Source organism: Hypanus sabinus, chromosome 4, assembly GCF_030144855.1.
Source record: "Hypanus sabinus isolate sHypSab1 chromosome 4, sHypSab1.hap1, whole genome shotgun sequence".
Lineage (NCBI taxonomy): Eukaryota > Metazoa > Chordata > Chondrichthyes > Myliobatiformes > Dasyatidae > Hypanus > Hypanus sabinus.
The window spans coordinates 7609290-7624092 of NC_082709.1; the positions used below are offsets into that span (position 1 = coordinate 7609290).

A 14803-nucleotide genomic window follows, 5' to 3' on the forward strand; every position below is an offset into this window, starting at 1 on the left:
ATTCGGTCATCGCACCACCCTCCTCCATTACTATAATTTGGCTTGTCCTATCTTACAGGACAAGCACATCATCAAGATTAGCTTAGTACTAACCATTAGCCCCGTTATGCTACGGAAGTGTGTCAGGCTGCATTTCTGCAAATGTTGTTGCATTCTTTGGTGTGTGGTCTAATACTGAAGCCAAATTCCAGGGGAGTTCTGTGCTGACATAATATTATGCATAATTACTTCAAACAAATCGTATAGCCCATTTCCTGTAATCAGGACAGTTCTGAACTTTCAATATTTTTGTCTGATATTAAAGTTCTTCCTGCACATGATAGATAATCAATATCTCTTCAATCAGAAAATCCTTGAAATGATCCTGTGAAATAGCTCCCCAGCTAATTGGCCAGTTCACTGCAAAAGCTCAACAGATTATTCTTTTTTTTTATTTTTAATCAGCCTTGGAAACAATTCAGATGTTTAATTGAGTAAAACAAACGCCATGCTTCAGTGTAAGAAAATGTGACACTATTCTGTTTAAGGAATTAGCAAATCCATTGGCTTCGTTATCTACACACTCACTAATGTACAATACTTCCAGTTAATATCGCAGGCACTTGATTGTTCTTTTATACATCCACACCGCAGAAAACCATTCACACAAGACTTCTGATGAACTCAATTGCTTTTCTGCTCAGTTCGATGTCGCTAACTCTGAGACTCTGATGAAAGCCACTGCTACAACTTGCAACCCAGTCACCTCTAATGCTGAGGAATGCAGATGTTTCCAACGCGTGGACTGTTGCAAGACTGTGGGACCGGACGGCCTCCCAGGGTGAGTACTCAGGATGTGCACAGCACAACTAGCGGGTGTGTTTACAGACATTTTTAATCTCTCCCTCTCCCAGTGTAGAGTGCCCTCCTGCTTCAAATTATCCACCATTGTCCCTGTACCAGAAAAGACCAAGGTAACATGCCTGAACGACTGGTGTCCTGTCACACTTACCTCAATAATAAGTAAATGCTTCGAGAGGCTGGTCAAGGATTACATCTGCAGCTTGCAACCACCCACATTAGACCCCCTACAATCTGCCTACAAACTGCCAGTCTGAGCTTCTAGCGATGATCTTTGCATCATCGGTGGGGACAAGGGAGGTTCTGGAGAATTGGAGGGTTGTGGATGTTGTTCCCTTATTCAAGAAATGGAGTAGAGATGGCCCAGGAAATTATAGACCACTGAGTCTTACTTCAGTTGATGGAGAAGATCCTGAGAGGCAGTATTTATCAACATTTGGAGAGGGATAATATGATTAGGAATAGTCAGCATGGCTTTGTGAAAGGCAGGTCATGTCTTACTAGCCTGATTGAATATTTTGAGGATGTGACCAGCATATTGATGAAGGTAGAGCAGTAGATGTAGTGTATATGGATTTCAGCAAAGCATTTGATAAGGTACCCCATGCAAGGCTTATTGAGAAAGTAAGGAAGCATGGGATCCGAGGGGACCTTGCTTTGTGGATCCAGAATTGGCTTGCCCACAGAAGGAAAAGAGTGGTTGCAGACGGGTCATAATCTGCATGGAGGTTGGTCACCAGTGGGGTACCTCAGGGATCTGTCTGGGACCCCTACTCTTTGTGATTTTTAGAAATTACCTGGATAAGGAAGTGGAGGGATGTGGTTAGTGGTTAATAAATTTGATGATGACACAAAGGTTGGAGATGTTATGGATAGTGTAGAGAGCTGTCAGAGGTTACAGCAGAACATTGATAGGATGTAAAACTGGGCTGAGAAGTGGAAGATGGAGTTCAACCCTGATAAGTGTGAGGTTGTTCATTTGGTAGGTTAAGTATATGGTATTGATGGTAAGACTCTTGGCAGTGTGGAGGATCAGAGGGATCTTGGTGTCCGAGTCCATAGGATACTCAAAGCTGCTGTGCAGGTTGACTCTGTGGTTAAGAAAGCATATGGTGCATTGGCCTTCATCAATCGTGGAATGGAGTTTAAGAGCCGAGAGGTAATGTTGCAGCTATATAGGACCCTGGTCAGACCCCACTTGGAGTACTGTACTCAATTCTGGCCGCCTGTAGGAAGGATGTGAAAACCATAGAAAGGGTGCAGAGGAGATTTACAAGGGTGTTGCCTGGATTGGGGAGCATGCTTTATGAGAATAGGTTGTGTGAACTTGGCCTTTTTTCCTTGGAGCGAATGAGGACGAGAGGTGACCTGATAGAGGTGTATAAGGTGATGAGAGACATTAATCATGTGGATAGTCAGAGGCTTTTTCCCAGGGCTGAAATGGCTAGCACGAGAGGGCACAGTTTTAAGGTGCTCGGAAGTTGGTATAGAGAAGATATCAGGGGTAAGTTTTTTATGCAGAGAGTGGTGAGTGCAGGGAATGGGCTGCCAGTGACAGTAATGGAGGCAGATACAATAGGGTTTTTGAGAGACTCTTGGACAGGTACATGGAGCTTAAAAAAATAGATGGCTATGGGTAACTTTAGGTAATTTCTAAGGTAAAGACATGTTCAGCACAGTTTTTTGGGCTGAAGGGCCTGTATTGTGCTGTAGGTTTTTCTATGCTTCTAAGTTTCTACAGTGGATCGACAGATGACGTAATAGCCACTGCTCTACATACAGGCCTTACACATCTGGAGAAGAAAGATGTTTGTATGAGAATGCTGTTCTTGTACTGCAGTTCAGCATTCAATACCATAGTTCCATCCAGGCTTGACAAGAAGCTCAGAGACCTCGGCCTCGTCCCTGCCTTGTGCAGATGGATCCTGGACTTCCTGTCAAATCGCCAGCAGGTTGTAAGAGTGGACTCCCTCACCTCCAGCTCTCTGACTCTCAATACAGGAGCCCCTCAGGGTTGCATAAAGCCCCTCCTTTACTCCCTGTACACCCATGACTGTGTCGCCATCCACAGCTCCAATCTGCTTATTAAATTTGCTGACGACACTACATTGATTGGCCTTATTTCAAACAATAATGAGGTGGCCTACAGGGAAGAAGTCATCTCTCTGATACAGTGGTGTCAAGAAAACAACCTCTCCCTCAATGTCACAAAAACAAACGAGCTGGTTGTGGATTACAGGAGGAATGGAGACAGGCTAACCCCTATTGACATCAATGGATCTGGGGTTGAGAGAGTAGACAGCTTCAAGTTCCTCAGCATCCACATCACCAAGGACCTCACGTGGTCTGTACACACCAGCTGTGTGGTGAAAAAGGCACAGTGGCGCCTCTTTCACTTCAGATGGTTGAGGAAGTTTGGTATATGCCCCCAGATCCTCAGTACTTTCTACAGGGGCACAATTAAGAGCATCCTGACTGGCTGCATCACTGCCTGGTATGGGAACTGTACCTCCCTCAATCGCAGGACTCTGCAGAGAGTGGTGCGGACAGCCCACCGTATCTGTAGTTATGAACTTCCCATGATTCAGGTAATTTACAAGGACAGGTGTGTAAAAAAGGCCCTTAGGATCATTGGGGACCCAAGTCATCCCAACCACAATCTATTCCAGCTGCTACCATCCAGGAAACGGTACCGCAGCATAAAAGCCAGGACCAACAGGCTCCGGGACAGCTTCTTCCACCAGGCCATCAGACTGATGAACCCACGCTGACTTGAGTGTACTCTATATTACATTGACTGTTCTAGTTATTACAAATTATTATAAATTACTATGATTGCACTTGCACATTTAGATGGAGATGTAACATAAAGGTTTTTACCCCTCATGTATGTGAAGGATTTAAGAAATAAAGTCAATTCAATTCCGTTAATCTTTATCAACATACAACAGCAAGTGTGTGGAAGGTACAACAAACAATTTGATGGACAAAGAGTGCACTGGGCTTTGTTGCAGGAGTATTTGAGCCCAAGAAAATGGATGCCTTATCCTTGCTGAAGTGGCTGTTCTAACAGAGCAATGTTGCTGCCGGCAACCACACAGGTAATTATCCTGTATGACATGTCCACTGGTCAATCCAATAATAATGTTCCACAAAGTCAAAGAAATGTATTCAAACCTTTATTAGCAACTAGCAAAACATGCTACCTTGAAGTGATGCAATTAAGTGTAATTTAGCATGAATTAAACAATCAACAGAAGATATGACACCTGTCAGTCCCCAACAACAAACTGCCCAGAACAAGGCACAAAAACATAACTTTGTTTTGACCACACCCCTACCCACTCACGTGACTAGTTACCATAATGAACATTATAAACACCCAACACAGTATTCAATGCAGGTAGAGAACAGATTTATGGCCCCTACACTTGCCAAGGAAGGATTTACTTACAATAGAATCAACAAGAGTTTACCAAACAGATTGATTCCTTTGCATGGATTGTGTAAATGGAGGAATCAAGCAGAATGGGTCTATTCTCTGAAATTACAGGAAGTGATCTCAGAGGTGACAAAAACGACTTCAATCATTGTCTTTCTTCATTGAATCTTCCAAGTTCTCAACTAAAAAGTTCTTAGGAAAATCGGTAGGTGTGGAGTTGCTACAGAAACGTGGTGCTGAGATGGAAGATCAGTCAAAATCTTGAGTGTTGCAACCGCCACCAGAGGCCAAATGGCCGACTGTTATTTCAATTTATTACGCGCCAATGAAAATCCAGCATTTCTTCTGTAATGATTTTCTTTGGACATTATACAAGCTTACGAAAGCTGACAACTCATTCTTGGGTTATACATTGCAACAATATAGGAGTCTGCAGCGATTCAGCATGACATCTAAGCTTTGACAAACTTCTACAGATGTGTAGTGGAGAGTATATTGACTGGCTGCATCACAGGCTGGTGTGGAAACGCCGATGCTGCTGAATGGAAAATCCTACAAAAAGTAGTGGATTCAGCCCAGTCCATCATAGGAAAAGCCCTCCCAGCCATTGAGCACTTCTTCATGGAACACTGTCATAAGAAAGCCACATCCGTCATCAGAGATTGCCACCACCCAGGCCGTGCTCTTTCTTGTTGCTGCCATCTGGTAGAAAGTACAAGACCCTCAGGGCTCACCAATCAGCTTCAAGAGCAGATACTACCCATCAGCCAACAGGCTCTTGAATAGAAGTGGATAATTACACTCACTTGCCCATCCATTGAGTATTCCCACAACCATTAATATCACTTTAAGGAATCTTTATCTCAGTGTCTCAAGGTCTTGTTATTTATTGCTATTTATTTACATTTGCATTTGCACAGTTTGTCATCTTCTGTACTCTGGATGTTCTTCCATTTATCCTGTTATATTTACTATTCAATAGATTTGCTAAGTAAGCCCCAAGAGAAATTAATCTCAGGGTTGTATATGGTGACATATATGTACTTTGATAATAAAATTTACTTTGAACTTTGAAATTAAATGGAGCCACAGATGAGTGTCCAATGGGGATTAAAGATGTGTGAGCTGCCCTGGAATGGACACGACAAGCCCCTGCACCAGAGGTTTTACAACTCCCTGGACATCCCATACACCTGTGGCTCCAAATAGCTGTTTACCTCCGACAGTGGCCGCATCCCACTTCGATGGGCAGGCTAAACCAGTGATACGGGGACATGCCTGTCTGAGCAAGTGAGGTCAGGTCTGGCAGACTCCGTGGACGAGATCTACAGTGAGATCCAACAGCCAGGGTAGTACTGCAACACTCGGAGAGAGCAAAGGGAAAGCTCATTGTCATTCACTGACACCAAGGAAGACCCCAGTTTGTGATGCTTGTTTGTACCACTGGACCTGGACTTCTGTGGTCAAGAAAGCAGAGCTGCCCCAGCGCAATGGCTTTTCCACTCTAAAAACTCTCCCACACAGGTTTCCTCTCACTGTTGGGACTTGGCGGACAACCACCACCACTTTGAGATTAGTACATTACTGCAGTTAATATAGCAAATGCCATGGTTTACTTGCCTGCAACTGCTGGTGCAAGCAAACCATGTATGTTTCTTCTCTATCTCCTTTGGTCCCTTGGAATCAACAAAGTTTTAACTCCAGTTGTGTAAGTCAGTGTTCATTAAGTGGGCAGAGAAAGGTGTAAACCTGAACCCTGCATATGTGTTTTAGGATTCAGCAAAGGATGAGGATGACCAACAATTGATAAAGGAAGAAACAGAATTTCCGAGTAAACAAGTGGGTGAAATAAAACAGATTTTAAGAATGTCTGTTAAATGAGAAGAATTAGTGAGGGCTAATGTGGGTCCTGTACAGACAGAGAAAAGATACTTTATGATGGGGAGAAGGGACTGCAGAGGAATTAAACAAAATCTTAATATCATAAGTGCTTTGTGGCTTTAAAATGATCCTAGAGATACTGAAGAAAAAATAGTCTTTGTAAATGTAGCCTTTGTTAAAGAAATTAGTATCAGCATAGATTTCAGGTAAATGAGGCTGAAGTTGATAAATACGATGAACTCAGTGTTCTACCTTCCGAAGGTTTGAAAGAAAAGGGACATAGTGATGAAGATCACTTCTCGTAACCGTCTTCCAAAACTCAATAGATTCTGGGACGTAGATTCAAGAATGGAGAGAGAGAGAGAGAGAGAGAGAGAGAGAGAGATCTAAGAAATATAAAAAAAAATCTAAATCTAAGATGGCAGAAGAGAAAAACTGAATCATTGAGTGGGTGGGTATTCTCACAACTTGTTTGTCTGGAAGTTCCAAAATCTGACTCCAGGGATGTCAAAGGAGCAGCAAGTCAGGGTGTTACATGACACAGGGGAGAACCTGTAAGCAGAAGCATTTGTTTGTGGCTGCTTCCTTCTGTCATTTTCAGTGACAAAGACTTTAGGTTTGTATAGCCCATGATTGCAACAAATTGCTTCTACCAGCAAGGAGCTTGGAGAGCATTGAAGAGGATAGCAATTCTTACTGAGCGTTATCAGCAGGTAAATGCCACATTTTCTAAGAAGGATCTTTGCAGGAGGGTTGTCATCAAAGGCTTTTGATCTTTGTATCAGTGCATATAAATCAGACATGTTTAAGCTGTGAAAGCAAGATACCTGAAGCTCCCATACAATTCTGACAGTCGTAACATTTCAGCAAGTCATGTTCATTTCTTTTCATCCATATCTTGAAGGCTTGACATTCTCAGAAATAACAAATAATCCAACATCCAGGTCAACAAGCACCGTTTAGATGTCTTGAACTCTAGACATTGGTTAAACTGACATTTTCAATGCATGGACACATTTTCTTTCAATTTGGCAATATATACTGAAGGCAATATATCTTCACTTTCTGGAGGACACAGTGGTCACATATCAATATTTTTAAAAATTAGTATTTGTAAATTGCACTGAATAATTTCAAAAGTCCTTATTACTGTTTAAAGCAAGATATGAGTTGGGTTTTCTTTATCTTAGAAATTTACCAAATATTACAAATTTGGTTTAGTATTTTTATTAATGATTTACAATAGGCAATAGGATAAGAGAAAAGAATTCTGTCATTTTAGATTCATACAGCAGAGAAATAGGCCATTTGATTAACCACCAACTACAGTACCTGGTCTGTAACTTTCTATGCCTTGCTGATTTAAATGCTTATCTAAATTCTTCTTAGATGCTCTGAGAGTCTCTGACTCTATCAGCCTCTCAGAATCAGAATCACTTTATTGCCAGTATGTGAAACATGCTGGAATTGAGTGTGGTTCAGTGTCAAGCATAAAAAACACAGGACAATACCTTAACAGACAACACAATAGCAGCTAACAACTTACAAGACAATAGCACAAACAGCCTTGAGCAATTAACAATGACCAGAATGGTCACATGCTCAAATGTCAATAATCAAACTTAAATAAATGTGAACATATGAATAGACTCAGTAATTATCAACAGAACAAGGAGAGCAGGAAGGACCATGTAATGGATGTTTTGCAGGGATAGTTGGAGTTTTACACTTGAGTGAGCTTTGTTGAGAAACAGGATAGCTACAGGAAGGAAGCTTCAGAAATGATGTGTAGTCCTGGCGGTGGTGGGCTTTTAGCATCTTCCCAGTGGCCATTTGGTGAACAGGTGACTACTAAGATGGGTGGAGTCAGCAGTAAATTTTAACAGAGAATTCATTCAACATAATATTTGGAATGTACAGTACATGTCATATTCCACATTTAACTTTAACTTGTGAAGATCTGACCCTTCCAAAGAACTTCCTCTCAAGTAATTCAACAAATCTCCTTGTTTCAGAATCAGGTTTATTATCATTGACATGTGATATGGCAGCAGTACGGTGCAAAAGCATAAAAACTGTACATTACTAAAATAAGTAAATACTGCCAAAAAAAGGAATAACACGGTAGTGTTGATGGGTCCATGAACTGTTCAGAAATCTGATAGAGGAGTGTAAGAAACTGTTTCTAAATCACTATGGGGCAGGTCTTCTGGTTTCTGTACCTCCTCTTGATGGTAGCAATGAGAAGATATATCCTGAATGGTGAGGTTCCTTAACAAAAGATACAGCCTTCTTAAGACACTGCCTCTTGAAGATGTCAATGCTGGTGGAGAGGGTTTTTCCTGTGGTAGAGTTGGCTGAGTGTATAACCCTTCTGATCCTGTGCATTGGAGCAGAAATACCAGGATATGATGCAGCCAGTCAGAATGCTCTCCACCATACATTTATAGCAATGTATAAGTGTTATTGGTGACGTACCAAATCTTCTTGAACTTCAAATAAAATAGAGCCGCTGGTCTGTCTTCTTCACAATTTCAAAAATGTACTGGTCCCAGGATATTTCCTCAGAGTTGTTGACCGGGATTTGAAAGTTGCTCAAACACAAGAAAATCTGCAGATGCTGGAAATCCAAGCAACACGCACAAAATGCTGGAAGAACTCAACAGGCCAAGCAGCATCTATGGTAAAGAGTAAAGAGTTAACGTTTCAGGCCAAGACCCTCCATCAGTCCCGATGAAGGGTCTCGGCCCAACAACGTCGACTCTTTACTCTATTCCATAGCTGCTGCCAGGCCTGCTGGGTTCCACTGGAAACTGCTCATGCTTTTTACCACTAACCTCTGTGAGGACAGGTGTTCTCAAACTTTTCATTTCCTGGTCCACAATTGTTTCCTTGGACTTGCTGATGCTGAGTAAGAATTGTTGCTGCAATAACACTTAATGAGCTGTCCTACCTGACTCCTACAAGTATAATTGCAACCTGAGATTCAATCAACACAGTGGTATCATTGGCAAATTTATAGATGGTGTTTGAGTTATGCCTAGATGCACAGCCATGAGAGTAGCAAGAGTAGTGCAAAAGGTTAAGCACACAACTATTAATGTTCATCTGAGTCATCATCAGCAAGGAAGAGGTGTTAACACAAATTCACATTGGCTATGGTCATCTGACGATGTAGTTGAGGATTCAGTTTCAAGGGAGCCACAGAGGTTTAGGTTTTTGCAGGGTTTCCCTTGCTCAAAATGAAGAGATGTAAATTTCTCTATATCTTTCCAGATGTTACTTCTCTGTCTTGAGTCATCATAGGCCAGGAATTCCTATAGATTGCTGGGGAGGTTCCATGTTTTCATTAATTCTTCACGAATATCTTTAAAACCTTTCTTCTTTCCTCCTGCTTGAGATCCTGGCATGATGGAGCTCAGACTAGATTACTTGTTACAAGAGTTTGGTGATAAATGTGCAACCAATGTGGTCCATTCATCAGACTGTGTACAGCCTTCATGGTGGAACATGTTGTCCAGGGAGGAGAAGAAGTGATAAACCACAATGGAAAAGGATACTTCACTTTATCTTCCAGTAAGATAAAATTTGGTTCAATGTTGGATAAAGAAAATATTGCACTCCAATCAACCTATCATTTTCTTCCCTTAATTAAACCTAAAATTATCGATTTGAAGTCCTGTTCTAAAGTCATCAGAACTATTAATCATAAATCAATGCTAATAATTACTTATTCATCAGTATGGTTGCTCCAAAAAATCTAATAAAATAAACTGGGTTATTACTTTAAGTTTATTTAATTAACTTTCTAGGTTCAACAATAATGCTTCGGGCTACTCTTTTTGACAACCTGAAAAGTCTCGGAAGATTGTAGTCAATCAATTTGGCATATTGATTAAAAAGTCCTGACAGCTCCTCAACTGCATTTTATATATAATTAATGTGGCAGATACTGCAATTTAGTGTTTTAATGTAGTAACTATGAAAGAAACATTTAAGAAGGATCTAAACTATGTCTTAAATTGATTCATCTTTTTATCGATTGCGTCTGCTGTCATTGTCACCAGCAATATGTCTTTGTGAATGTTATCCGATGTGATAATTAGCAACATGACAGCGAGTAGAAAGTGGGTTGCTCTGCAAGCTTTCCTAAATCCCCGGCATGACATTGATAATGTGAGGATACATATATCACTGTCAGGGTGAGCTGTCACACAACTCTCCTCTTACACAAGCTTCATCAATCCATCATCATTTAGGTCTTGACAGTTCTGGACATATATACAACGGTGAATGAAAATTAGAGGAAACTGCCTATAGTCAGGAATACAGATTTCAGACCTCAGGATGAAATTTGTATTTTTAATGTGAATGCATATTCCCTTGCAATGAATCTTCATTGCCATTTCACCACAGGGATTATTCGAGTCTTTGTTAAAAGTACAAACAGTTTTCCTTTACATAGAATAAAGTAAACTTCGGTGTTTGTTCTGTCCCAGAAAAAGATGCCTTACATCCTAATATTTATTCTTGACACTTGAAACATCGGTATTTTACTGTTTTCCCTAGCCAAATAACACTTTTAAGCAAGAATTTAAAACTCAGTGAAAATGCAGTTGATGCTAACCATCTTAAAGAGAAACCCCCATTCACTAAGATAGATATATTAGAAGAACTATTCACTAATTAAAATATGTACAACTTTATTTCAATTTACACAAACAAATGCTAATTTTAGATTATCAGGGCATGATGCAGACAAATTCTTACATGATCAAAGTTGCATTTATGCGTGTACATGCATCAAACAAATGGCGGCAATCAACAGTACAAGTTGTTGTACACGTTAGCTAATTTTACATTAAAAACACATGAAAAGGGAATGCAAGCTAAACTTCACTCTTTCTTGTAACACTAGCAATATTAGCTTTATATAGATAAATTGCAATGAACGTATCTCAAAGTTCAACGAAAAGAGCATCTGTTGAAAATTCCCAAAAACATCAATGTGGTCATGACTTTTATTTGGCATTGACATCATTACATTAGTCCCAATTTAGTCACCTGGTAAAATCTAATTTGATTAATAAAATATTTAGCTAGAAGTCATTTATAAGGTCTGTGTGCAAGTGACACCTATGAACACAAAAAGGGAAAGCTCTGTTGAAAAATGAGTAATATCTGTATAGAGATATTTTGTCAGCCCTTGGAGTGGGAGCAGTACAATTTTCTAATCTCCACTACCCAGGTCATGGACTCTTTATGCTGCTGGCATTAGGAAGAAGGTACAGGAACCTCAGGACCCACACCACCAAGTTCAGGAAGAGTTACCACCTCTCAGCCATCAGGCTTCTGAACCCGATGGGGTAATTTCACTTGCCCCATCTCTGAACTGTTCCCATAACCTATGGAATAATTTTCAAGGGCTCTTCATCTGTTGTTCTCATTATTTATTGCTTATTTATTATTTTCTCTTTAGTCTTTTGTATTTGTTGTCTTTTGCTTACAGGTTGCCTGCCCTGTTGAATGCGGTCTTTCATTGATTATATTATGTATTTATTGAGTATGCCCGTCAGAAAATGAATCTCAGGGTTGTATATGGTGGCATATGTGTACTTTGATCATAAATTTACTTTGAACATTGAACTTCCATATATTTATGAATAACAAAACCCTCCTGACTAAATGGTGAAAAAAAACTGTAGAACTTATAGTAACAAGTTAGAATTGTAGTAACAATGTTAAGACAACATAAGAATCCCATAGGTGCAAAAGTAGACCATTCTCCTCATTCCAACCTGCTCCACCAATAAATGTGTTTCTGGTGTTACACAAGGTACTCACCTACATTCAATACATTTAAAGGATCGGAAGAAGATCCCGTGAAAAGTGACATTGAATCGTGGAAGAGTGCATCGTAAGGTTAGGATGTAACTACTAAAAAAAGCATTGCATATACAAAGGCCACCATACCTTATGTGCCATTTCACATTACTCAAAACCTGGAAAGAAAATCCAATTTTTACTGCAAATTCCCATGAGGTGTTCATATAAGCCTGATGTAAAATATTGTTACAGACCAATACGTCATGTGCCAAGCAAACTTACCAATACGCAAAATTCGAATTGTCCACACGCACGCATTCAGTACAAAAAGTTTGAAATGAAAATAAAATAATCACAGAAAACTAACACTGACATACAAGCGTCTTTAACTAACACCTAAGCTATATTCTGAATGTCTCGGCTATTATTTAATCTGGATATAAAATGAACCCGGAGAACGTGCTGTATTTGTTATTGTTGCCGCCGTGTGCTTTCCCGCCGTCTAGTTTGATATAGATCTCATCTCCAGTGTCCAGGTGAAGAACCACACTGTTACTGGCGTAGTCGTAGTTCTGGTCCGCGTCCTGAGCAATCGCACTGGCGCGAACCTAAACAGAGGAAAAAAGAAAAGGGCAATTGATCGCTTCAAGTAATCCTCACGCGAACGGCGTCTCAGAACCTCCTCGTTTCAGCGGATGCACCGATCACTGTGCTCCAAGCTGAGGAAACAGTCTTATGCGGTAGTAATGCCATTATTTCGCCTCTAAAGCTGCCCTCAAACATGAGGCTCTTGAACAAACAGGGATAATTACACTCATCTATTGAGATGTTCCCACAACCAATGAGCTCACTTTGAGGACTCTTTTTTTCGTGTTCTCTTTAGTTGTTGCTATTTACTTATATCTGCATTTGCACAGTTTGTTGTCTTCTGCACTTTGGCTGATCTTTCATTGATCCCGTTTACAGTAACTATTCTATAGATCTGTTGAGTACGCCCGCAGGTATGAGGTGACACGAATGCACTCTGATAATACACTTTGAGTAACCGCTCGGTTCTGTGTTAATATAAAAGGCGGATAATTTAACTAAAAATAACCATGCTCTTTTTAAAAATAAACCATCATGAAATTTGGGGTTAATGATGCACTTTATTCCATATCTAAAAGTGGTATGACAATTTATTTGACCCTAACTTAAATTGAACAACTGTTTTCCTGGGTCTTTTCATGGGAAACCGTGTTTCTGGTTTGGGTTCAGTGTCTTTGAAACCATGAAAGCAAAGGAAAAGACCAGCCACGCCTGGTGTGGTTCGTAGGATAGGAACAGGCTCCCACTCACCTGGCCGTTCTTGCAGAGGTCTGCCCACATGCTGGTCCCGTCACCTCCTCTCATCAGGACGTGGTACGTGAAGAAATAGATCCCAGGTACAGCGCACGTAAACTTCCCAGTGCTGGAGTCGTAGTAGTTTCCCAAATTCGTGACCACGTCGTCAAACTTCAGGACTTCGTATCCTTCGTGCGGACTTTTCAAGCCAACGTAAAAGGCGATCTTCGGGCTGCTGAAAGCGGTGGCGCTCAGCGCTCCTGTTACTGGCCCCCCTGAGGCAGTCAGCGCCGGCAAGCCCGCCTTGACCAGATCGCCCTTCTCTCCCGGTGGCCCTCTGGGCCCCGGTGGCCCGGGCTCACCCGGAGGACCCCTCGGCCCGGGTTTCCCCGCCCGTCCGGGTTCTCCTTTCGGCCCTTGGATGAAGGGCGGTGGAGGGATGACGTTAAGATCCTGCATGACCTCCACGGCCGTGTTGCTGTGTTTCGGGTTGTAGGGATCGCAGATCATCCTGCAAGTCCCCAGCATCTCATAGTGAGCGGCAGCGTTGGTGCTCTGGACCACAAGTGGGATGGCTACAAGCAGCATCAGCACCATGACGACGCTCACCAGCGCCGCGACCAGACGCTTTCTTCGGAGAATCCGAGAAGCCGAATCCAGCAACTCTTTACTTTTTGAAGTAATGTTGGAAGCTAATGTGTCTCTATATTCTTCCAAAGGAACAACAGCGAGTGTCTGCGTAACGCCGTAAATTGTAAGGGGGAGAGAATGACTTATCTTAACAGAAAGCTCGGAGCTCCACGGGCGATGACAGTACTGCCAATCTCGATTAGCTTCAGCGACTTCTACTCATCCTGATATCTGCTGGCAGCTACAAGCGCTTTCAACAGACACCTGCAGCAATCACAGCCCCTGGACTGCAACAAAGCCCACTGACGTAATGGGGCCGGGGCAATGCCAAATGCAACGTGAGTTACTCACGGATCAATATTCACATCGTGTTTTTTTTAAATAGTTTAACAGTGCCAGCTTGAGGATATTTTGCGATGCCGAAAGTTTCACAAACACATGCGTCCTTTGGAAGTTTTCAGGCAGCCTATAAAATAACTGATATTTTCGCGCTACAGAGAATACAGGGAGGCGCTTTTAATCGAGTGGCTGAAGGATATTTTCAACAGACACGGCATTTTTTTCTTGACAGTGATGCCAATCAAAATAAGCCATGAGTTGTGAATATTAAAATAGTCTATACTTTTAAAATGCAATGCAAATTAATTAAATAGCAAAGCTTGATAAAGTTAAAAGACAAACAGGCCAGAAGCTGAGTTGGTGACAGCGGAGGGAAGAGGGCCGGAGTACATTTAAAGTATTGGCAAAAATGTAAACAATTTAGCGAGTTGAAGTTACTGCTATTAGTATAATTGGTTTCAAATTAGATTCCCGAGGAAGGGTCTTGGCCCGAAACATAGACGGCTTATTTGCACAGATGCT

At 41.3% G+C, this 14803-nt stretch overlaps 1 protein-coding gene across 1 annotated transcript; it reads right to left on the reverse strand.

The window, feature by feature from the left end:
* Positions 1–12417: 12417 nt before the first annotated feature.
* c1ql2 (complement component 1, q subcomponent-like 2) lies at positions 12418–13915 on the reverse strand. The gene is made up of 2 exons (XM_059966046.1): positions 13328–13915; positions 12418–12597 (listed from the first exon to the last, which is right to left on the reverse strand). The coding sequence occupies exons 1-2, from the start codon at positions 13907–13909 to the stop codon at positions 12418–12420; spliced, it is 762 nt and encodes a 253-aa protein (XP_059822029.1). The 5' UTR covers positions 13910–13915.
* Between the last annotated feature and the right edge of the window lie 888 nt (positions 13916–14803).